This window comes from Zingiber officinale, chromosome 8A (assembly GCF_018446385.1).
Source record: "Zingiber officinale cultivar Zhangliang chromosome 8A, Zo_v1.1, whole genome shotgun sequence".
Classification (NCBI taxonomy): Eukaryota; Viridiplantae; Streptophyta; class Magnoliopsida; order Zingiberales; family Zingiberaceae; genus Zingiber; species Zingiber officinale.
Genome location: NC_056000.1, coordinates 28,690,843 through 28,716,919, shown reverse-complemented (window position 1 = coordinate 28,716,919; position 26,077 = coordinate 28,690,843). Strand labels below are relative to the sequence as shown.

At 45.3% G+C, this 26,077-nt stretch overlaps 1 protein-coding gene across 1 annotated transcript; it reads left to right on the top strand.

Moving 5' to 3' along the window:
- Nucleotides 1–19,081: 19,081 nt before the first annotated feature.
- On the top strand, nt 19,082–24,984 carry LOC122008215 (probable inactive leucine-rich repeat receptor-like protein kinase At3g03770). The gene is made up of 7 exons (XM_042563852.1): nt 19,082–21,192; nt 22,124–22,257; nt 22,929–23,169; nt 23,244–23,455; nt 23,556–23,602; nt 23,857–23,968; nt 24,499–24,984. The coding sequence occupies exons 1-7, from the start codon at nt 19,854–19,856 to the stop codon at nt 24,724–24,726; spliced, it is 2,313 nt and encodes a 770-aa protein (XP_042419786.1). The 5' UTR covers nt 19,082–19,853; the 3' UTR covers nt 24,727–24,984.
- Nucleotides 24,985–26,077: the final 1,093 nt, after the last annotated feature.

Sequence of the window (26,077 nt, the reverse complement as noted above, 5' to 3'; positions counted from 1 at the left end):
CTATATCTATTTATCTTCAACCGAGCAGGCAGTAGGGTCGGCATTAGTGAGGGCGAGCGGAGAAGAACCTGTGTATTTCTTAAGCCATATTTTAAAAGATGCTGAATCTCGCTACACCGGACTCGAGAAGCTGGCTTTTGCTTTGGTCCTCGCCGCTCGGAGACTACGTCCTTATTTCCTAGCACATACAATCATCGTCCGGACGAATAGCCCATTGGGGAGAGTGCTGCTGAACCCAGAAGCGTCCGGACGGCTCATCAAGTGGACAACGAAGTTGAGTGAGTTTGATATTCAGTATCAACCCCGGTCGGCGATAAAAGCGCAGTCCTTGGCAGATTTTGTTACCGAGGTGCAAAAGCTCGAGCCTGAAGCTGTGTGGAAAATTTTTGTGGATGAGTCGTCCACTCGACTCGGAAGCGGAATTGGGGTGTTATTGCTCTCTCCACAAGAAGAACGGATGCATCTAGCCGTCCAGTTGGAATACAGAGCCACAAACAACGAAGCGGAGTATGAAGCCCTCATAGCTGGCTTGCAGGCAGCCCGCCATGTAGGAGCTGGTCGGGTGACAATCCATTCGGACTCCCAGTTGGCCGCTCAGCAACTCTCGGGCACTTTTGAGATTAACAACGCTCGGCTCAAGCTTTACGCTGAAGCCTTTGAAAAGCTCAAGGCCAACTTCAGAGAGGTCATTATCCAGAAGATACCCCAAGTGGAGAACCAAGCTACAGATGAGTTAGCCAAACTTGCAAGTTCAATATCACCAGTCGTCATACAACAGCCAATTGAGCAAGTATCCCTGGTGGCGCATATCGATCGGATGGAGGGCCTCGAGTTTCCAAGCGATTGGAGGACAGCCATCATGGAGTTTCTCCGCTCGGGTGCGACACCATCCGATTGGGAGGCAGCCTAGCTATTGAGGAGGAGAGCCGGCCGGTTCACACTTGTTGGAGACCAACTCTACAAGAAGGCTTTCTCCCACCCACTTTTGAAGTGTGTGAGCTCGGAAGACGCAGAGTACATCCTCCAGGAAGTGCACCAAGGATCGTGCGGAGGACATCCGGGCGGACGATCGCTGGCCAAGAAGATCATGCTGGCCGGATATTTCTGGCCAAACCTGCAAGCAGACGTCGCTCGGACCGTCGCGACGTGCCTTTCCTGCCAGAAGTACCACAACGTCTCCCACCGACCGGCGGAGGAAATGAAGGCATCTACAGTTTCCTGTCCGTTCGATTAGTGGGGAATGGATATCGTGGGTCCGTTCCCTATGACGACCGGTCAGCGGAAGTTTTTACTGGTGGTGGTCGACTACTTCTCCAAATGGGTGGAGGCCGAGCCGCTGGCGAAGATCACAGAGCAAATGGTCAAAAAGTTTATCTGGCAGCATATAATCTGTCGGTTCGGCATTCCTCGTCGGCTGATATTTGATAACGGGCTGCAGTTCGTCGGGAAGCAGCTCGAAGAATGGTGCAAAAGTTATGGCATTGAGCAACACTTCACTTCCGTGGCATATCCCCAGAGTAACGGCCAAGCGGAAGTAACCAACAAAGAAATACTCAGAATTCTTCGAGCCCGATTGGACCACATAGGAGGAAGTTGGGTGGACGAGCTGCCGGGCGTCTTATGGGCTATCCGCAGGACCCCAAAGGAGGGAAAGTACGTCACGCCGTTCCATTTAGTGTATGGAGGTGAAGCAGTGGTCCTGATTGAAGTCGGCGTCGAGTCCGTCCGGATCCAGAACTATGATGATGATAATGCCGAGCGGAGGAACATGGAGTTGGACTTGATCGATGAAGAGCGAGTCAAAGCGTCCGTCCGGCTGATGGCTTACCGGCAGAGGATGAAGCAGAATTATAACCGGCGTGTGATCCCCAGAGCTTTCCAGGTTGGCGACTTAGTATGGAAGAAAGTGAAGCCGGTCGGGGACGTTGGCAAGCTGGAGGCTCCTTGGGCGGGTCCCTTCAAAGTCATCGAAAAGCTCCGCTCGGGTGCTTATTATCTGGAGGATGAAGACGGACGACAACTGGATCGACCATGGAGCGCAAATCATCTCCAGCCGTACCGAGTTGGATGAGAGGTGCGCTGATGTAATTCATTTTGTGTCTCTTGGTTGCCTGTGTTCTTTTAATGCAGGAAGCAAAATGATAAGAAACACATTTGCCAATCTTCGCCGAACGGCCATGTTGAAATTAGCCTTAAAGGCCGTCGAGCTCCGACGTTAAAAATCGAGAGTTGTGCCGGCGACTATAAACCCTCCGAGCGGAAGACCGTCGAGCTCCGACGTTAAAAATCGAGAGTCGTGCCGGCGACTATAAACCCTCCGAGCGGAAGACCGTCGAGCTCCGACGTTAAATATCGAGAGTCACGCCGGCGACTATAAACCCTCCCGAACAGTCGAACGATGACTAAAAATCGAGTCTACGTCAACAGTCGAGCGAAGACTATAAACCCTTGTCGTCGTCAAAATCGAGTGGCGATTATAAACCTTAGTAGACGTTAACAGTCGAGTGACGACTATAAACTCATCAAGAGTCGAGCGGCGACTATAAACCTAGTTTATGCCGATAGTCACGGAGACTATAAACCCTCGTCTACGCCTTCAAGAGTCGATGGGTGACTATAAACCCTCGCTACGCCGTAAACAGCCGAGTCGGCGGCTATAAACCCAATCTACACGTCAAGAGCCGAGTCGTAGCTATAAACTCGAGTCTACGACGAATAAAGCCGAGTGACGGCGCTAAAACTGAGTCGTCGGCGACTATAAACCCTCCGAGCGGAAGACCGTCGAGCTCTGACGTTAAAAATCGAGAGTCGCGCCGGCGACTATAAACCCTCCAGCCGGAAGACCGTCGAGCTCCGACGTTAAATATCGAGAGTCGTGCCGACGACTATAAACCCTCCGAGCGGAAGACCGTCGAGCTCTGACATTAAATATCGAGACTCGTGCCGGCGACTATAAACCCTCCGGCCGGAAGACCGTCGAGCTCCGAAGTAAAAATCGAGTCGCGCCGGCGACTATAAACCCTCCGGCCGGATGAAGACAATAAAGAGGATATATTTAGCCGAGCGGACCAGCTATGCAAAACACTTGTAAAAATCCCTTTCAAACACAAGAAAGGTGGGAGGAGAGGCGAATAACGAGGAGAATTAAGGGAATATGAACAACGGTAGTTGACAATCCGAGCGGCCAGCACTCATATTGATTAGCAAAAGAAAAAACAAAGGATAACATTAAAGAAATTAAGGCCGAGCGGCCGAATTACAAAAATGGATAAGTTTCTAGCCGAGCGACCAAGTTACATAAAAATTTTACTTGAGGAAATCATAAAGGTCTTTGGGGATGGTGCCAAGGAGCGTCGCCTGGTCTTGGGCCGGGATGAGGACGGAGTCGGCGAGATGACCCTTGGACTTTAAATAAGTGGTGGTGGCAGTCATAGCGAGCTCGAAGGCAGTGTACATCCGTTCGCAGACTTTCTCCGAGAACACTTCCGAACGGATGTAATTCAGCCTTAGGGTTGCGACTCGGCCAGGCTCAGCGTCTTGATATTCCTTGAAGGCCGCTTGGGAGGCCGCTAAGGACTCCTGCAGAGTTTTTAGCTCCTCCTTTTGCTTATTTGCCTCCGCCGAGCGGGCCACCTTCTCGCCGGCCAGTTGGTCCATCAGCTCCTTAACTTTTTGCTCCAGACCCCGAGCTTCGACATTCTTCTTCTCCAGATCGGAGATAGCTGTCTTCTTCCGCTCGGTCGCCAGGCTTATTTTGCGATCCAGTGATTTGTTCAGGCGATCAAGTTCGGCTAGAGTGTGAGCCTGGTCGGCTGTCTTTTTCCGTTCGGCCTCCAACAGATTTTGGGTCTTCTTTAGCTCCTTCTGCAGATCGGCGTATGAAGGGCCTTGGGAGCCGGACGGACCGCTTGTATCCTTTAGCCTTTTTAATTCTTCATCCACCAGGGCCAGACGGTTGCTGACGGCGATCTCCTCCACCCATCTCTGGAACAAGCAAGATTGTTAATAGCCGATCAGAAAGAATGCAAAAAGGACTTAGAGAACACGCTTACCCTAGTGGCCTGCTGCATGTGGCTGTTGGCCAGATTGCTAAGCGGAATCATCACCACGCGTGCCCGAGCGTCGGCCCACATTTCGGCTAGAGGCCCTTTCAAAGTGATCGTGTGCTCTGGCGCGGTAGGCCGATCGGCTTCGGGCATTAATTCCTCGGTGGGGAGATGCAGTGAGACCCGGACGGTGCGGCGCCGACCGGGGGGCGTCTGGGCGGAAGCCGGAGAAGGATCGGAAGCCGGCGCAGAGAACTGGGACAAAATTGTTGAACGCGCAAGCCGCCCGGAAAAAGGAAACTCCAACCGAGAGGATGCCTATTCAGGCCGAACGGAGACAGCAGGCCGCTCATCAGCCGCCTAGAGGACCAAGGGCCGAAGCAATCCGCTCCCCTAGTGTGAGGACCCAAGTTCAAGAAGTAGCTGCCGCTCAGATCAAGCCAAAAAAGAAATGGACCCCTATGTTCTGCTCCTTCCACCAGACGGATACGCACAACACGAGGGATTGTCGAAGTCTTCCCTTCGTGGCTAATCCCGTGCCCAGGAAGGCTGAACGACGGTCTCCTTCCGTCGACCGAAGACAAAGGACCCATGAAGCCGACCGGATTCACACCGAGAGGCGACATCAGCAGACGCCCGATCGGCACCGATCTCCAAGACAGGAGAATCGCCGAGCGTCCAGAGAGCGGTCCCGGCCGTCCGCTCGAGAAGAGGAAAATAGGAGCAACACTTCCCGAGGCGAGATCAACGTTATTGCTGGTGGGCCGACCGGAGGAGACTCCAACCGAGCTAGAAAGGCGGGCGTCCGGCAGCTCCAGATCCACGCGGTCGGTTGCAGCCAGGAGCGGGCAAGTGGACCGGAAATCACCTTCGGACCCGGGGACTTAGAAGGAGTTGAAGTGCCCCACGACGATGCTCTACTCATTAAAGCGGTAATAGCAAATTACACTATCCACCGCATATTCGTTGACACAGGGAGCTCGGTCAGCATCATATTCAAGAAGGCGTTCGATCAGCTGCAAATTGATCGAGCCGAGCTGCTACCCATGACAACCCCGCTCTATGGGTTTACGATAACGGGGTTCACCAACAGATGATCCCGCTGGCCACTGGGAGAGGAGCCGCCAGAGGACTAGGACCATAAATTTCGGTGGTCGACTCTCCTCATCCTACAACGTCATTTGGGACGACCGACGCCGTTCCGAATCGCCTCAACCTTCCATCGAAGATCAAGTTCCCGAGGACAAAGTGGGAGAAGCAAAGGAGATCAGCTAGCAGCTCGGCGATGTTACATCGAAATGGTCGAGCAGAAGCTAATTCGCTCGGAAACGCCTCGGATCGAGGTAAACGCCATCACCGAAAAGCCACCCACTTTAATTTATGAGGAAAAAGAAGAAGTGCAGATTCATCCAATCCGGTCGGAGGCCACCACCTTTATTGCGTCCGATCTGGAGGAGAAGCAGAAAGAGGGTCTGATCCAATGCCTCCGACGGAATCATGATGTATTCGTCTGGTCGACACATGAGTTGCCCGGAATTTCGCCGAGCATAGCGCGGCACGAGTTACATGTCCGACCGGACGCTCGGCCGGTAAAGCAGAGAAAAAGAGATTTCAGTGCCGAGCAGAACTCCATCATCCGGGCGGAAGTCGAGAAGCTTTTGGAGGCCGGCTATATACGCGAGGTACAGTTCCCGAGCTGGTTGGCTAACGTAGTATTAGTCTCCAAGCGGGCGGCAAGTGGAGAGTCTGCATCGACTTTCGGGACTTAAACAAAGCATGCCCCAAAGATTTTTATCCCCTGCCCCGGATAGATCAGCTGGTGGACTCTACGGCCGGCTGCGAATTAATTTGCATGCTTGACGCCTACCAAGGATATCATCAAGTGCCGCTCGCCCGGGAAGATCAAGAAAAAGTAAGCTTCGTAACGGCTGACGGCACATACTGCTATAATGTGATGCCATTCGGATTGAAGAACGTCAGGGCCACCTATCAACGCTTGATGAACAAAGTGTTCAGGGAGCAGATCGGTCGGAATCTGGAAGTCTATGTGGGCGACATTCTTATCAAATCCGTCCGAGCGGCCGATCTCTTCAAGGACATGGAAGAAACCTTCCGAACGCTACGCAAATACGGAGTCAAACTAAATCCCCAGAAGTGCCTGTTCGGAGCAAAAGGTGTGCGCTTCTTGGGGTATATAGTGACCGAGAGGGGAATCGAAGCAAATCCCAGCAAGGTGAAAGCTCTACAAGACATGACGCCTCCAAGAAATACAAGGGAAGTACAGCGGCTGACCGGTCGGATAACCGCATTGTCCAGATTCATCTCCAAAACTGCCGACCGGAGCCTCCCTTTCTTCAAAATTTTGCGCAAGGCTACTAAATTTCACTGGGACGAGGAGTGCGACCGAGCATTCCAAGCCGGTCGGGGGTGAGTCACTTTATGTTTACCTGTCTTCAACCGAGCATGCTGTAGGCTCGGCGCTTGTAAGGTCCAGCGGCGAGGAGCAGCCGGTGTATTTTCTGAGCCATATTTTAAAAGATGCTGAATCTCGTTACACCGGGCTCGAGAAGTTGGCCTTTGCTTTGGTTCTAGCCGCTCGGCGCCTTCGACCATATTTCTTGGCTCACACTATCATTGTCCGGACGAACAGTCCACTAGGAAGAGTACTGTTGAATCCAGAAGCGTCCAGACGTCTCATCAAGTGGACGGCAGAACTCAGTGAGTTTGACATCCAATATCAGCCCCGTTCGGCGATTAAAGCGCAATCCTTGGCTGATTTTGTGACCGAAGTGCAAAGGCCAGAGCCGGAAGCTATGTGGAGAATATATGTGGATGGGTCCTCCGCTCGGCTCGGAAGTGGGATGGGAATATTGTTGATCTCACCTGAAGAAGAGAAGGTGCACCTATCCGTCCGGCTGGATTACAAAGCTACCAACAACGAAGCAGAGTATGAGGCCCTCATAGCCGGATTGCAGGCAGCCCGGCATGTGGGAGCCGGTCGGGTGACACTTTATTCGGATTCACAGTTGGCCGCTCAGCAACTTGCCGGCACCTTTGAAATCAACAGCGTTCGGCTTAAACTCTACGGTGAGGCCTTTGAAAAACTCAAAGCTATTTTCCGAGAGGTTCTTATACAGAAGATCCCCCGAACGGAGAACCAGGCAGCAGACGAGTTAGCCAAACTCGCGAGTTCAATAACGCCAGTTGCCATTCAACAACCAATAGAAAAAGTACTGCTGGTGGCGCACGTCGATCGGATGCAAGGCCTCACGTTTCCAAGTGACTGGAGGGCACCTATTATAGAATTTCTCCGTTCGGGCACCGCACCCTCCGATGAGTATGCAGCCCGGCTCCTCAGAAGAAGAGCCGGTCGGTTTACACTCATCGGAGATCAGCTTTACAAGACGCCCCTTGCTGAAATGTGTAAGCTCGGAGGACTCGATACATCCTCCGGGAAGTACATCAAGGATCATGCGGTGGTCATCCGGGCGGGCAAGAAGATCCTCTTGGCGGATACTTTTGGCCAACTTTACAAGCAGATCTGCTCGGACAATATCTACCGCTTTCATGTCGAGTATCAACTTCTCCCACCGACTCCAAGAAATGAAGGCATCAACCATTTCGTGTCCGTTCGACCAATGGGGAATGGATATTGTGGGCCCATTTCGATGGCGGCCAGGCGGAGGAAATTTTCTTGGTGGCGGTCGATTATTTTTCCAAGTGGGTGGAGGCCGAGCCAGATCACCGAACAGATGGTCAAAAAATTCATCTGGCAACACATCATCTGTAGGTTCGGTATCCCTCGCCGATTGGTTTTAGACAATGGACGGCAATTCACAGGGAAAGTGCTAGAAGATTGGTGCAAAAGCTACGGCATCGAGCAACACTTCATGTCCGTGGCTTACCCCCAAAGCAACGGTCAAGCTGAAGTAGCCAATCGGGAAATCCTTCGTATTCTGCTCGCTCGGCTCGACCATCTCGGAGGAAGCTGGCCAGATGAGGTGTCGGGCGTCTTGTGGGCCCTCCGAACGGCTCCAAAAGAAGGAACGGGCGCCACGCCCTTCCATCTGGTGTACTGAGGCGAGGCGGTCATTCCGGTAGAAGTCGGCGTTGAGTCCGTCCGGGTCCAATTGTATGATGAAGGCAACGCCGATCGGAGGAATGTGGAGCTGGATTTGATTGACGAGGAGCGGGCCAAGGCATCCGTTCGGCTGATGGCGTACCGTCAGCGGATGAAGCAAAACTACAACCGGCGTGTCATTCTCAGATCATTTCAGGCTGGCGATCTTGTCTGGAAGAAAGTCAAGCCGGTCGGCGACGTCGGCGACGTCGGCAAGCTTGAAGCTCCGTGGGCAGGTCCCTTCAAAATCATCGAGAAGCTCCGCTCGGGTGCGTATTATTTGGAGGATGAGGAAGGTCGGCAGCTAGATAGGCCGTGGAGCGCGAACCACCTCCAGCCTTACCGGGCAGGGTGAAAGGTGTGCCTATGTAAATCATCTTGTGTACTTTTTTCGACTGAATACTTGAAATGCAGAAACGAAAAATCAAAAGAACAAATAAGGCACCGCCAACAAAAGAACGAAGGCCCCGAGCCGCTCGGCCGGAGGTAAATGGGTCGAGCCAAGCGCTCGAAAATTGAAGGCCCCGTACCATTCGGACGGAGGTATATTATCCTAGCCAAAATGCTCGACGAAGCAGACCCTGAGTCGTTCGGCCAGGAGTACGTTCTCCAAGCTAGGGAGCAAAAAGATGAAAACACATGGAGCATTCTCCGCTGAACGGCGTATGCATTTAGATTCGTAAGCAAATGACCCGTGCCGGTCGGATGGGCATAAAATTTGTTCGAGCACGGGATGAGTTATGAAGGCCAAGGTCGCTTGACCTGGTAAGGAGTTAGCCTTGAAGGCCGTCTAGCCCAGACGTTAAACCGTAGAGTCGCGCCGACCGGCTATAAATATCCGCGCCGTCGAGTTCCGACGTTAAATATCGAGAGATGAGCCGGCGTCTATAAACCCTCCGAGCGGAGAGCCGTCTAGCCCAGACGTTAAACCGTAGAGCCACGCCGACCGGCTATAAATATCCGCGCCGTCGAGCTCCGACGTTAAATATCGAGAGACGAGCCGGCGTCTATAAACCCTCCGAGCGGAGAGCCGTCTAGCCCAGACGTTAAACCGTAGAGTCGCGCCGATCGGCTATAAACATCCGCGCCGACGAGCCCCGTCGTTAAAAACCGTAGAGCCGCGCCGATCGGCTATAAACATCCGCGCCGACGAGCCCCGTCGTTAAAAATCGAGAGACACGCCGATCGGCTATAAACATCCGCGCCGACGAGCCCCGTCGTTAAAAATCGAGAGCCGCGCCGATCGGCTATAAACATCCGCGCCGTCAAGCTCCGACATTAAATATCGAGAGACGAGCCGGCGTCTATAAACCCTCCGAGCGGAGAGCCGTCTAGCCCAGACGTTAAACCATAGAGCCGCGCCGACCGACTATAAATATCCGCGCCGTCGAGCTCCGACGTTAAAAATCAAGTCGGTCCGGCGACTATAAATACCCCGAGCGGACGAACGAATATCAGAGTAAGAAACCGCGGAAACTACAAATATTAAAACATTCAGTCCCGATTGGGGGTTGGTCCTTCGATACTCGGCGTTTGTTGACTTCACGCAGGCAAGATACGTGCAGAGCGAGTAGGCCTCCCCGCTCGGACTTTATGCAATGGGCCAAGCCGATCGGACGCGTGAGGGAGAACGCTTAAGAGCATGACTGACTCTAAGCATCAACGTTAAGCAAACAGAAAAATATTATGGATAATGAGTAGGAAGACAAGCAAAGGGGCATCGTTTCATTAGAAGAAAAATTATGCCGAACGGCACGTACAAAAATTTTACATCCGCCGAGCGGATGAAATACAGAAAGTACTTGAAATAACCCGCATCACTCCGGATCCTCAAAATTAAAAAAGGCGTCCGGGATGTCGTCAATCATGGCCGCTAGTTCAGGAGGGGGAATGCTCAGGTCAGCAGGAAGGTGCCCCCCCTTCTTAAAGTACGCCGTGGTGACCTTGACCGCCTCGATGAAGGTTGAGGAGACGTTGCCACCGAACTTTTCGCCAAAGCGCTCCGAGCGGAGGTATTCCTGGCGCGCTGCTGCTAGGCGACTCGGCTCTCCCTCCTTATATTTTTTGAGTACCGCTCGGGAAGCGGTTAAGGTATCTTGGACTGCCTTCAAGTCCACCTCGGCCTTTGTGCGTTCTGCCGAACGGTCCTCCCGCTCGGCGTTCAGCTGGGCGTTAAGATCCTTGGATTGCTGATCTAGGGCTCGGACTTCAACCTTCATCTTATCCAGATCCGCGATCGCCCGCTGCTTCCGGCTATTGGCGCGCTTCACATCTGCGCCGCGCTTCTTCACCAAGGCTTCGAGTCGAGCCACCTCTGTAGCCAGGTCGGCGGCTTTCTTCTGCTCAGACTCGAGAGCCTGCTTTTCTTTCTCGGCCGAGGGACCTCCCGACACTTGGAGTTTTTCCAGGAGATCCTCCAGCTCGGCTAGCCGATGGCTAGTGGCGATTTGCTCAGCCCAACGCTGTGAGGGGAATAATAACATCATAAGTCAAACGGTAGCATGGTACAGGAAGAAAAATGAACGTACCTGAGTGGCCTGCTGCATGTTGTTATCGCCGAGCTGCTTGGGCGTCATGAGGGCCACCTGAATTTGGGCGTCCTCGAAGAGCTTGGCGAGCGGACCCGTCAGGGTTATTTCATGAATGGGGCTTGATGGCCGATCGGCAGACAATAAATATTCCTCTGACGGGAATCGGAGAGTTGTCTTGATGGTCGGGTGGCCGGCCGGCACTTCCTCAGCCGCAGTCGCCTGGCCTGAGGACTCCCCTATGGTGGAAGTCTCGCCCAACCGTCGTAAGCGACGACGAGTCCGTGGAGGAGAGCCAGCGGACTGTGCGGTGGGCGAGGCCACAGGGGTTCCGATCTGCGACGGGGTACGATCAGGCGAAGTGGGTTCGAGCGGCGCCGGTGATTCGCCTTCTTGGGTCGGCGGAAGGCCGGAGTCTCTTCGACGTTTCCGCCGAACTCCCAGTGATGATTCCCCGACCGGGGGGACTCCCAGCTCGGCTGGAGCAGAGGAAACAGGATCCGCCTCAACCTCCGTTGAAGCGGATTGGGGAGCTTCTGTTTCCGGGGCGGACTGTGTCCCCCCCTCTCCTACATCCGCCGGGCGGCTAGGGATAAGACCCCGCTCGGCGAGTTCCTTTTTTGTGGCGGCCTCAATCTCCACGGCCTTCAACTTCAGATGATCAGTAGCCTTGGAGCGCCACATGACTTCAGCTGTAGGGAAAGAAATTAAAATCAGTTAGATAAAAAAGGCGCAGAGAGTAAAGAATCCTTACTCATGCGGAAGGGGAGATTTGCCCGAACGGGAGACAATCCGAAAATATACAACACCCCCTTGAGCAGCAACTGGTCGATCTTGTATCGCTGACCGGACAAGATAGGCTGGATTGCTTCTGAACTTGCCGAGCTCCGGCTGAGTCGGCACAGCGGTCTGCCATTTGGTTCGGAATGCTGGCCGCTCGGGAAGTCGGATATAGAAGAAAAACTCCTTCCAGTGTTTGTTGGAGGTCGGCATATTATCAAAAATTTTAAAGCCTATTCTACTTTGGAAAATAAAAGTGCCCGGCTCGGATTGTTTGGGGTAGAAGAAGAAGTGGAATATTTTGGGGTCAAGAGGGATACTGTGCAGCTTGAAGAGGACGACCACCCCGCTCAGCAACCTAAAGGAATTCGGCACAAGTTGGCCGAGCGGGATGCGAAAATAGTTACAAACATCTAAAATAAAGGGATGGGTAGGAAATCTAAGGCCGCCCTGGAATTGGTCTAGAAAAAAACAAATGATGCCGATCGGGGGGTCATGGGGCCGGTCAGTCGGGTCGGCTACAACTATTTCATAGTTATCGGGAATCTCATACGTCCGAACAAGGCGCCGAGCACCCTCCTCATCAAATCGACTCTCCATGGTCAGGTACCAAGGGCCATGAACACCAACAGCGGGTTCGGAGGAGCTTGCCATCTCGAAGAAGCAAAAAAGATAGCAAGAATTCGAAGGAAGGGGAGCAAAGGAGGCAAAACAAGTTGGGAAGACCTTGTAAACGAAGGGAGAAGACTCACTGAGAAGGAAACGGACGGAAAGGATCACCGGTGAGATGGTAGCCGTCGAAAAACAAGAACTGGATCGTCGGAGGTCACGGTAGAGGAAGAGGCAGAAGGCAACGCGCAAGCGAATAGGCGGCGAAGGAAGGAGACGGAGGCTTTATACGGCTGAGGTCGGTCGGCCTCCGCCGTCAGATGCAGGTCACGGGAGACGAGGTCATCATCTGACCGTCCATTTCAAAGCAATCGGCGTCCCATCGTACGGATCATCATCGCCACGCAAGAGGAGCCATGTGGCGCTCTGTCACCAGGCGCAATTAAGGCGCCCATACCGCGCCTGCTTCGGCTTAATGAAGAGGATTTGCGTGATTTTCGAGAAGATTTAAACAAGCAAGCATCCACGTTGAGCGACAAGACAACCAAAACGAAGAGCCGAGCGGCTAAGTTTGGCATAAGGGCCGAACGGCTCAAGGGATATTATAAGCAATGGTAAGGCGGCGACCGTCCGCTCGGACACATAGTCCAGTCAGTCGGACTCACTGCCTCCTTCGACTAGACTTGAAGGGGAGGCAATTGATCTGGCGGTAAGAATGGGGGATCCACTTCCTGAAGGGTCTCAGCTTGAGGACAGATGGAGGGCTGACTAAGCGGTTAATGGCCGCGCCGAGCAGCTGAGTAGGTCCGAGCGGAATCAAAGATAACCCAGTCATGGACCGGGGTTTTCGACGCCAAGGCAGGAGAACCGAATGGCCGATCGGGGCGTCTGCCCGGCTGGGACCGAAGGTCCGAGTGGGTGGTCCGTTCGGCCAGGCTAAGGGCGAGGGTATGAAGGTTAGCCGAGCGGCCTATTCGTTCGGCTCAGGATATGGGGTGTCAGCAAGGGTATGTTTGATGATTACGCCATACACAAGAGTGTACGATGGAGGATCTCGCCGTCACATCATGGAGAGGTTGATACAGTGGCGGTATGGCCTTATGGGCGTCTTTCTGACAGACCCATACCTGGACATGATCCTTCTGACAGACCCTTACCTGGGCATGGTCGAAAGCAGGTGATTGCTTTGATTGGCGCGCCCAGGCTCCTTCGAGAGGTCTATATAAGGTCTCCATTTCTTCACCGGAGGGAGGCAAGTCTTCATCTTGAGGCCACCTTTTTGTTATTCCTCGCCTGACTTGAGCGTCGGAGGGCCGTCGCCGGGACACCCCTCCTGGCTCGGTTTTTGCTGCAGGTTCGCCGGAGCATTCGAGGATTCAGCAGGGAGCGCCACGTGCCCAGTGTCCGTTGACTCCTGGTTCGGACAGGATCAATATGAAAGATGTCTTCACACTGTTCATGGAAGGCGCCTTCCGCAAGATAAAACTCAAAGCTCGTCACAGATAAGGAGAGGATGGTTTGGGATCAAATTTCTTACATTGGAGGCGCCTTTAAGGCCATGGAAGGTGCCTTTTGTGCTCAATAAAAAATGTTTCACCCAAGGCTTCAACAACAACTTCCATACGAGCTTCTACGCGTCCAATCGAGTTTCCAACTGCTCCAGCTTGTTGTTGCTATCCTATAGTGACTCTACTCCGTCTAGCTACAGCCAAGAAGTCGTCCAAACATCGAGCTCAAAGTAGACCATCTACGAAAATGTTTGGTAACCGAATTTAGTTTACTATACTTACTTTCAACAAACGAGAAGTGTAGCGTGTGACACTTCTCTGACTCTCTTTGTATTTGATTACCCATTCGACGGTTTCGGAAGAGGTTTTAGTGAATTACCCATCGATAGGTCCGTGGGACTTAGGTCTTAGAGTAGGAGTCGTCGAAAGCTCTGAACCAAATAAAACTAACTGTGTCTTTTATTTACTTTTCTATCTCTAGTTTCATGTCTAACTTTCCGCTGTATTCTTTGATTGTTTTAAAAACAAAAAAAGACAATCTTTTGAAAACTACATGATTCACCTCCCCTCTCACATATGTCTCGATCAATATTTTTGAAAAATATTTTAAAATTTCTTTTGAAAAGTTTTATTCAATTGTTATCTTTTTCATTTTGAATTCTTTTAAAAAAAACTATTTTTGCAAAGTAAATACTTCCAAATTTATTATTTTGCTTGGAAAAATTTTTGAAACTACTTTCAAAAATATTTTGAAACGATAATTTGTAAAATCATTGTGATATATAGTTTGTAAAATTTAGTTGTACAATTCATATTCAAAATATTGAAAATCTTTAGAGTTCTTAGAAATCTTTTTTGAAATAGTTGAAACAGTTTATTTTGAAAATTGTTCTGAAAAGTATTTTGCAACCCACTTTTCAAATATTTTGAAAAATTAGTTTGAAAATATCTTTGAAGCTATTTTAAAACTTTAAACTTTAAAATTATTTTATAAAATTCAGCTTTCAAAACCTATTATAAATTTTAATTTTTTTTCCAAAATTAAGTAGGAATTTTTTTTTAACACTAAGTTCCTCCTTATAATAAACCTACATTTTTGTTGACTTGTGTATTTCAATATTTTGGTATACTTGCATATTTTTTTGATGAATGTCAAAAGAGAAGGATAAAGGTTAAGTAAGAAAAAGGTAAAAGACAATCAATCCTTGAAAATCCTTAACCCTAAAATGATCAAGAGAATAAAAATAATAATCAATCTTTCTTAATTGATTTTTTTCTCTTGAATTAGTTATTGTTATGATTGCATATCTTTTCCTAACTTTAATACAAGTTATCATTGCATCAAAAAAGAAAAAATTATTGGTACAATTTGCACTAACGATCTAACTTAGGTTTTGATAAATGACAAGTGAGTTAAGTTAAGTGGTGTCATAGTTTGACCTTGTTATCAAGTGTACAGAGTTGACTAACCCCAATCAAGATATTCGATTCCTGATTGGTTGAAGACCTAATGTGGATTCTGGTAAGTCATGATGTTCGATTCCCAACAGGTTGAAGTCCATATATGGGATTCTAGCAAAGGTTGGGATGTGTAATTCCCGATTGGAAAGACCAAATGTGTGATTCCAGTAGGTCAGGATGTGTGATATCCGATTGGAGAAGACCGGATGTGCGATTCTGGTAGGTCAAGATGTTTGATTCCTAAAATCCAGATGTTTGATTCTAGAAGGTAACTCTACACCTGGTAAGTAGAGGTAAGTATGGAGGAGAGTGACTAAGTGAGGACACGTCCCCGTTCGAAGGGACATTAGGTGTCGGCCCAATTTAGGTCCATTTCAGAAACTTAAATTGAGACCTTAAATAGATCCCGCTCTCAAGAAGATAGGATCTAATTACTACTTCTTCTTATTATTGTGCTAACGTTGTCTTACAGGTTATTGGACTAACACTTATTATAGGACAAAAGAAGTACAAAATGTCTCAGGTGAACAGTGCCTGAGGTGTTTTCTATGGTATGGAACTATTCATGAAAGACGTCTTCCACAGGATAAAACTTAGATCTTGTCTTAGATAAGGAGTAGATGGTTCGATATCAGATTCCTCACATTGGAGGCACCTTCAAGGATATAGAAAACGTCTTCCATGCTCAATAAAAGGATGCTTCGCCCAAGGATTCAACGACAACTTCTATACGAACTTCTACGCATTCAATCGAGTTTTCGACTGCTCCAGCTTGCTATTGTTGTCCTGTAGTGACTCTACTATGTCCGACTGATGCCGAGAAGCTGTCCAAACACCCAGCTCAAAGAAGATCATCAATGAAAGTGTTCGGTAACCAAATTTAGTTTACTGTACTTACTTTCAACAAACGGAAAGTGTAGCGTGTTACATTTCTCCGACTCTCTTTGTATTTGATTACTTTCCGGTGATTCCAGAAGAAATTTTAGTGAATTATCCATCTATAGATCCGCGGGACCTGAGTCTTAGAGTATGAGTCACCAAAGGTTCTGAACCAAGTAAAACCAATCATGTCTTTTATTTATTTTTTTGTCTCTAGTTTCTGTGTCTAACTTTTTTGCTGTGTACTTTAATTGTTTTTAAAATTTTTAAAAAAAAAAGACAAGCTTTTGAAAATCACATGATTCACCCTTCTCATGTGTGTCTCGATTTAATAAAAACTATATATATAGAGGCTCGTGGACAGGCCCACCTTGGATTGGGATTTCTCATCCCATTGGGAGACGACCTCGCCTCGCTAGATGATGGATTTTGACTGGCCGACCAACCTTGCCATGGTTTGACATGTCTAACAACTCTACATAAAGTTGTCAAATGGATCGGCCCACGATGAACTAATCAATCAGTCAAAAATCCATCATCAAGAGAGGGTGAGGTGGATTGACCCACTAGGATGGCATCCTAAAAAATCTCTAATATAGTTCTACCCAAAATGGATTACAGGTTATGCCGCCCGACCATTAAAATACAAAAATATAAACCAATCTCTATAATTCATTAAATTTATTCCTTCCGTAAATAAATATTTCTCAAAAAATCTTTAATAAAATTTCTTTTTTTTTTTCACTTGTATGTATTAGCCAAAGTTAAAATAATTGAACAAAAATTCACAACACTTACTATAAAAATACATATATCATTGTAAATTCATAATTCAATTTTAAATTTATTCTTCTTCGTCATCTATGGGTCAACCCGAGCCTGCCACCAACTAGCTCGCCTGGACTCGCAACAACATGAACGAGCTTGTTTAGACATGCTTTTAATGATTTGATAATATTTTATTTTAACGTGTTTAAATTATTTAAAAGGTAAATCAATCCGACAGACCTATCCGAATTTACAGTTCTAATTTTCATATTTTTTATTTGGTAATCTAAATATTCAATTTTTCAAACAAACAAATTTAAAAGGTAACAGCTCAATCCTATAAAAATTTTCTAATAACCACTAGAGTAAATAAGAAAATACTCGAAGGCCCATCCAAGCTGTCGACTTTTTAAGGTTTGTCATCCCATTAAAGAAAAAATCCTTACAGCGAACCGTAACTGGGATTCGAACCTTAAATGTCTGGTTAACCACTGTACCGTAATGCCAAAGGCAACTTTGATATTTTTTTTATAATTCAAGTATTCAACTTTTATAACTGACTAATCTTGGAGGTGATCGATCAAGATTAGTTAGTTATAATCTTCTTAGGTTTCTCATCCAACTGGAGGGAAATTCTTACAACATGCCACAGTTGAAATTTAAATCTTAGATGTCTGATTAATCATTTAAATGACATAATCGCTACGTCATTGAGGCAACTTTGATATAATTTTTTTGGTAATCCAGTTATCCAGCTCTTCGAACCAATTAATCCTAGAAGTGGCTGACTCAGCCTCATAGAAATTTTCATCGATCATCAGGATAAATCAAGAAGTACTCACGAAGATTCATTCAAGCAACTAGTGTTTCTAGAGTTGTCATCTAGTACTCACGGAGGTTCATTCGAGCAACTAGTGTTTCTAGAATTGTCATCTCACTAAAAGAAAATCCTGACAATACGTCACGACTGAGACTCGATCTTTAGATATCAAATTAACCATTTGAAAGATCAAATCACTACACTAGTGCCTTAGGGCAACTTTGATATCTTTTATAGTAAAAAGATTATTATATTCAAATTAGATGTTCTTCCTAATCTATTTTCATATTATATAAAGAAGATAAATTATGATATCAACTCATAGTTAACTGTAAATAATTTAAATAATGAGAGAAGATTTTTTTCTAAAAATATATATATATTGGTCCAGAATGAATTCTTACCTTATTATAATAAATATATATCCTCCACTCAACTCGGCAGGCACAACTTTGATATCCTTCCATCTATGGAAAATGGTGACTGAAGCACCAATTCGCCATCTCATCCCGTCAGAGTAAAGCATAGTTAATGGACATGATGTGCCTGTGTGTGTAAAGCATCGTAAGCCTCTCTCTCCGAGCTTGTTACAGAGCTTAAAAAATAAAATCATCAAAAAAAAAAAAAAAAAAAAAAACTGTGCGCTTGCCCACAATCTCATACAGTGTCGTTACGGCACTGCCCGTAAGGATAGGATCGAATCAACCCTCTGTTTTTTGAAATACGAATCAACCCTCTTTTGATAGCAGGCAGCATGGGGCAGGGTAGGGCAGTAGGGCATCAACTTGTGATTTAATTTTTAATTTTTTGATTTTTCTTCTTTTCTGTTAACGGCACACACACATGCTACTTTGGATGGTTTCTGTCTTGAATGAGACTATTATCCTTAGTTTGGATTTATAATAAAATAATAATAATATTATTATAGCAAAAAATTAAAAAGAAAATACATTTTTATTTATATTATTAAAAAAATATTTTTTATTAAACAAAAATTTATCTATAATTTAATTTTTAAAACAATCTTTATATTCCATTTTAAAATATTTTTAACTAAAAGGTGATGCAATTTTACTAAAGTTGCTCTAAAATGATATATTTTTTATTAAAATTTCTTAAACAGTACCTTAAAGACATAGATAAATTATCATGGAGTATTTTAGCTATTAAATTATAATTGAGATGTTTTAATAAATTTTTTTTAAAAAAAGTACTTTTATGATATAAATAATTAGGGTTTTTTTTACTTTCTACCTTTGCTCTGTTTAATTTAATTAGATAATTGGTGGAACATATATGAAATGTAAACATTAATATATTAATGAGAAAAGTTTTGAATCAGATTCCATGACATTAATTTACAGTGCCAGGACTTTGTTTGACCTTTGTCTTTATCTATTTTGTTCATCAACTTCTTTTTTCTTAAGAAAATCAATTTGGATTTTTACAAATTATTTTTATCATGTATATTTTTCACAAAATAAATTGTGCTCAATCCTTTCAATTTCCTGTAGAAATCTATTTAAATATCCATTAATCTCAAATCGAGATATCTTCTTCTTTGGAATCTTGTAACTTTCTGGTGGAGTGGATAGAGAAGAGGTTTATTCCCCAAAGATTGGATTTTTATTCCCCAAAACTCGATTTTGATATCCCGTCTTCCAATCCTGGGTGCTCATCGGTTGCTGTTGCTGCTGTGACCTCTGCGGCATTGCGCCAGCGACCGCCATTGGTGAGGCGGATGCCTCTCGTCTCGGGCGGAACCCATGTGCCTTCTTTATTGCGCCCTTTACGTTTGTCCTCTCTGTCAAAGCCCTGGCCAGTTTCCTGAGTGCTAGAGATTCCGAGGGAGGGTCGGTCTGCCATCAGTGTTCTTCCTGATTGTTGGTCCTTTTCCTGTGCTGTTTCCGTTCCACGCGAGGCGTGATGGAAGACGATAGATTCTCCCCTTTCCATTTCCCCGCCGTTTTCTTAGTGGTGTAAGCTGGGTTTTTTTCTGGAAGTGAAGTTTGCGGAGGAAAAAACAAAAATCTCCTCTTGGGGCACGCCGGTGTGAAGTCCAGGCGTTCTGCTCCATTTTGGTTTTCTGCCGGTGGAATTAGAGCTCATTATTGCAATTGAACGCATGGTTTGCTGCTTTTCTGGTATTATCCCTGCCGCCGACATTGTCCTGGTCCCTATGCCTCCCTAATTAGGTCAGATAAAGCAAAAATATATCAGATTCGTAGAACTTTCATTTCCGTGGAGAATATCTTGTTTTCCCCTCGAATTGAAGGAACTCAACAGAACATCAGCAAGGAAAGACTTCGCTTTCTCCAAGAATAGGAGCTGAAGATGATGCCCTCTTCTGTGCCCCTAACAATCTTCTTATTTTGCTTATTCTTGTTCCCTCTAACGCATCAATTCCAAACAACGCACACCCAGTTGTTGCTGCAGATGAGGAAGCAATTGGAGTACCCAAAGCTGCTTGATGCGTGGAATACCACTGACAATCTGTGTTATTTGCCTTCTTCGCCAAACTTAAGCGTCACTTGCAATGGAAGCTCAGTCACAGTGCTCAAGATTGTGGGCGACAAGCTCCCAAAGCCTAGAAAGTACGACGGTTACTCAGTCCCAGGCAAGACACTATCCAAAGACTTCGTTGTCGATTCTTTTGTTACAACTCTGGCCAGATTGACTACTTTGAAAGTAGTTATCTTGGTTTCTCTGGGAATTTGGGGTCCTCTTCCAGACAAGATTCACAGACTGTATTCACTAGAAGTGCTCGATCTGAGCTCTAATTTTTTATATGGTTCCATCCCTCCTAAGATATCTGCCATGAAAAAGCTTCATACATTTTCCCTTGATGGAAACTATTTCAATGGCACAGTTCCAGATTGGTTTGTATCATTGACGAACCTCACAGTTTTAAGCTTGCAGAGAAATAGCCTCAAGGGGCCGATCCCTGATTCGATAGGAAGAGTTAACACGCTAACCGAACTTGCTTTGTCTGACAACAATATTTCTGGTAAAATCCCTGATCTTAGTAGACTAAGCAATCTTGAGATGTTGGACTTAAGAGACAACCGGTTAGATTCTGAACTGCCAGACATGCCAAATGGTATGGTTACCATCTTGCTTAGCAAAAACTTACTGGCAGGTGAGATTCCAAAACAAATCGGGGGATTGGATCGGCTTCAGCAACTCGACTTATCATTTAACTTCCTCGAGGGCATTCCACCTGCTTCTTTGTTTTCTTTGCAAAACATAAGTTATTTGAACCTGGCTTCTAATATGCTCAGTGGATCCCTCCCAGAAAGTTTAACTTGTAGTAGTCACCTTGGATTTGTTGACATTTCTACTAACAGACTCACTGGTGAATTACCATTTTGTTTGATCTCAAATGCTAATAAGATGGTTTTGAACTTCAGTTGGAATTGTTTGTCTATTGATGCTCAGAATCAGCATGATTCCAGATTCTGCCAGAATGAGACAGATTCCAGAAAGAAGCACAGGCCACTGTTGGTTGCTATTGTTGGAGGAGTTCTCTTTACGCTAGTATTGTCTTTGTTAGTTCTTTTTGTCTCTTGCAGAAGAAACTTCCATCGAGCTATAGTAGAACAACGACTGTTGCAAAAGCCAACGCCAGATAATTCAGCTGCAGGAATATCATCTGAGCTTCTTGCCAATGCGAGTAAGTAGCATTCTAGTGGTTTTCTTCTATTTTTTGACACCCAATATCTTGTTTTGACGCCGAAACATAATTACAACAAACATTAGAGGGTTTTATGTTTCACAAAGTATGTGGCGGTTGCTTTTTCCCTCTGTTTTTTAATGCATTCCATTTTAGCTGATTCTTTGCCTTTATTCTTCTTTCTGAAGAAGATCAAGCATTACATAGGCGAAATGTTTTTTCTTCCTTTGACTGTTAGGTGCTACTATCAGCTAGATGTAATCTTCTCTTGCCTCTAATGTACTTTTAGGAAGTTTTGTGTTTTGAGTTTCATAGTGATCTTTACCGTCACTGTGCTAGTTCAAAGTAGTCATGAGGACCACATAAGACTGATACAAGTGCTATCACATACTTGGACAGGACTTAGATCTACAGCTAGCTGTAATGAGAAGAATCAATTGTTGCATTCTTATATAACCCTTATATCTTATTGTTTATCTTTGTGGTAGCTGTCTCGAGAGAAGTACTGTAAGTCTTAAATAAGAGTCAGTGAGAATTTGTAGCCTGCACATGAGCACTTCTGTTTTTGTCCTTTGTGATGGTTTTTTATACACGCTCTTGATTGATATCTCTTGCCATCCTTGGTTTTATTAAATTCTTGAAGCAACTGCTATAGAATATTTTGGTTGAAGTAAATTTAGGAACAATGTTCTATCTTGGCATTGCACATATAACATATTTTCAAGTTTTTCTAAGAAGATCTTTTGGTTGTGTGAAATTACATGTGCAGTACCGTTTCTTTTCTCAAAAGTGATGTGTGATTACTGTTATTGTTGAAGTAGTGTTTGATACTATTTCTTCAGTCCGTTGCTTAGGTTATTATGCAGAATGTGCCTTGCTATTTTCTGACATTTTTGAAAAAAAAGAATTGATTGTTACTATCCTTTTTCAGGGTATATTTCTCAAACAATGAAGCTTGGAACACAAGTATTGCCAACATATCGGACCTTTTCCTTGGAGGAATTGAAAGAAGCCACAAACAATTTTGAACAATCAGCATTTATTGGCGAGGGTTCAATTGGAAAGGTGCTTATGTCACAAACTTTAAAATCTTGCATGTATTTATGCTTCTATACATTTCTTATTCAATCGTGCTTATGGCGAGGGTTCAATTGGAAAGGTGCTTATGTAGATATGCCTGTTCCATTCTGAACTTTTTTTTTCTTTACTGAATTATAGAGATAGAAATGGAAGGCGAACGCAAGTTCTCCTATTAGGAGGAACAACAAAATGTATTCAAGAAGTAGAAACAGATGAATGTAGAGGATAAGTTATTCCTCCCCTTCTTTCAGTTTCATTGAGGCAATATACGCGCGTAAATATTGACTTGAAACTTGTTCCAACACCTCGTTATGCTTACAATTAGGTATAAGTGTAACTCATAACTAGCCCAGAATTATCCCTAATCGGTAGCATGCGAAACCCAATGGTGGTTACATCATCATGCAGATGCCTAAGAATAATAAGGCCCACTTAGATGAGAGATGTGTCCCATTAAGCTTATAAAATGCGTAAATCCAAGTTAACAGCGAACTCATGTAAGCTTGTAAAGCTCTTCTATTAGCCTACTATTTATCTCGTGAGACTGAATTTGAGTGCTACATATTTCCTACTCTTTTTCTTGTGTATTTACACTTTCACTTTTTATGGCATATTTGTACTTCTAAAGTTATGGTTTCACACTATCTTTGTTTCAGTTGTACAAAGGAAGATTGGAAAATGGAACCTTTGTAGCTATACGATGTTTGGCATTGTTCAAGAAGTACTCAATTAGAAATTTGAAGCTCCGTCTGGATCTGCTATCGAAACTTCGCCATCCCCACTTGGTCTACCTCTTGGGGCACTGCATTGATACTGAACAAGATGATTCTAATGTAAATAGAGTCTTCCTCATCTATGAATTTGTTGCTAATGGCGATCTCAGCACACATTTGTCTGGTAAAGTTCTCCATAAACATTGATGATCTGTTGCCTGTGATTATCTAGGGACTCATACCATGAACTTTCTGCAGAACACAGACTGGAGAGGGCTCTTAAGTGGTCGGATAGACTAGCAGTTTTAATAGGCATTTCGAAGGCGATCCACTTCTTACACACAGGAATAATTCCTGGCTTCTTCAACAATCGACTGAAAACAAACAATATCTTACTTGATGAGCATTTGATAGCTAAAGTGAGTGACTATGGGCTGTCAATTATAACAGAAGAAATCTACAAGCACGAGGTTGGTTTCTAAGTTAATGGAGTTAATATTAATCATGCATTTATTGCAAGTATATTGGATTCATTGATGCTTATGAGAATGTGCTTCTCCTAATCTTCAGGCAAAGGCAGAAGGCCAAACACCTAACTACAGAAGATCGCCACATCTGTAAGTATTGCCCTTGTGCATGCATCCATGTTCAACAGCTACTTCCTGTTTCAGATATTATACTCGAATTTCCAGGAAAACGTGCTAAATTACATAAATCTTGGTCGAATGCAAAAAAGATGACATTTTTGAATATCGTCATGCACCAAAGTTACATTCCTGAACATAAATGCAAAAAAAAAAAACTGATGGTTTTTGTTGTGCGCTATTAGCTTTTCTCCTACTAATATCTAATTATACATTCTGCTTTGCAGGGAAATAGCACACTTGGAAGATGATGTTTATTCATTTGGCTTCATTTTACTTGAAGCACTCATGGGACCAGCATTTTCCAAGCAAGGTGCTGAACATTGCTTGAAAGAACTGGTAAGCTTAATTCTTTGTCGATATAATTCTTTATGTGACTGCAATTATGAGTATGCATAATTCAGATAGAGACAACAAAAAAGAGACCTGTATGTTATAATCTCTAACTGCTTAACTACTTTACCTATACCTTGATTAAGGAGTTACTTCGAAGCCAGAGTAACTGACTATTGTAAAGCAACATAAAGCTGAATCCAACAGTTATGAGAAATGAAACTAGAATAAATATGTTTCCGACAGAAAAAAGGTAAATTCTACAGTCATAAGAAACAATTAGTGTGTACAAGGCTTTCACCAGTGAGCAATGCAGCTTCTAAAACTATTTCTTTTTTAACTTTGGCCATTCCATCAGAAATGTTAGATCAGGATCATATGTTCTGTTCTTGAGATTTTATTATTTGTAGTCTTGTACATGGATTGATCCTTTATAGGAAGTGATTTTATTGGTTAATTTTTGGCATTTGCCTTATTGAAATTTGAATCATACTTTGCTTGCCAAAAAGAATTCCTTACGAACTTTGTGTTAGCAGGCCATGTTATACGCGAGCCAAACAGAGCAAAGTCGCATTCTCGATCCAGTTCTAGCCTCATCCTCTCAAGAGTCTCTATCAATTGTGATATCTATCACAACCAAATGCCTGTGCCAGGAGTCATCTCGCCCCTCGATCGAGGATGTCTTATGGAATCTGCAGTATGCCGCTCAGGTTCAGGCCACGTCTGATGGGGAACAGAAGTCAGACATCCTATCACAAGCGTGATACTGGATTCGAATGCAAAGGTCATAAAGTTAGAATTCTGTCAGGTCCTTCGGCGCTCAACATAATTCCAGAGCCTGGGTACTTTGTCATCTGAGCTTGGGTGGGCACAAAGAGATGCCAAAAAGCTGTCATTCCTTGTTCATGCGTTTCACTTCGTTTTCCCTTGACTAGCTTATTCTTGCTATTTTGATGTACATCTAATTGTTCTCTGTAACAAATGTTGCTCATCAGAAATCGAAGTAGTTTTTAGCTGTCAAATTACTCGATTGGGTTCACGAGCAGTTTATCCTCAGGCTAAGCTTGGAAGGGGGAGTAAGAGTCTTCGGTTTTTCTTCGGGAGCCAATGTGGTTGGCCAGGGGAGTGGCCGGTAAGGGTGGCCAGTGTCGACAGTTTAAGTGATGGCCAGCTTCGATAGCGAGCTTCTTGTTATCATAGTCTTGGATGTAATCTCATCCGATATGAAACAGATGACATGTTTTTCCCTCTTGGTGTCCAAATCATATTGTCACTTTGTTATCTAGTCTCCTAAAAGAATGATGATTTTAGGAGCTAGAAAATATGATTTTACATTACATTATAGTATCAAAATTATGTTTTTCCTTTCTTTCTCTACAAAAGTCCAAGACTTTAGCATGTCTAGTAAATACAAGTGGCAAAAGGTGAACTGTTCACCCCACCATTCAATCATGGTCGGTAACAACCCTTCGATCTTAAATGGTAAATCTTCACCTACTTATCACAAATGGATGGGGAGAATGAGTTATACAGGGTATAAAAATTTATGTTCCATTAGTCTCAAGGTTTGATTCCTCGACTTCAAGTGATAAACCTTCATCTATTTACCATCCTAACTATGTACGTGAGGATATGTGTAGTGGATCCCACAGGTCATCTGAGTTGGTATGTGGTGGGATGCTTGCCACATGAGGTCACAGGGTCGAAACTCAGGATAGTCGGGGCGTAAATTCCCGGTCCCTGTGCAACTCACCCCACTTACCACATGCTCGCTCAGGATGTTGTGATTTACCTCCCTCGTGATGGTCTTGGGTCGGGTGCGGCGGGGACGCTAGGGGGGAGCGATTTCGCCTTTTTTGCCACGTGAGGACATGTGTAGTGTCATCTCGGATGGGTCTAGTGGCTAGCGCATGAGGTGTTGTCATCATGAGGTCTGAGATTCGAATCTCGGCAAAATCGAGGTAAATACCTCCCTTATATGCTAATCACTATTCCAAAGACTAGTAGCCGTCCGTGATTTACCTCCTTCGTGTTAGCCCTAGGACGAATTGACGGGGACGCTGAAGGTGAGTATATTCACCTTTTGCCACCATAAGGGCATGTGTAGTAAATACA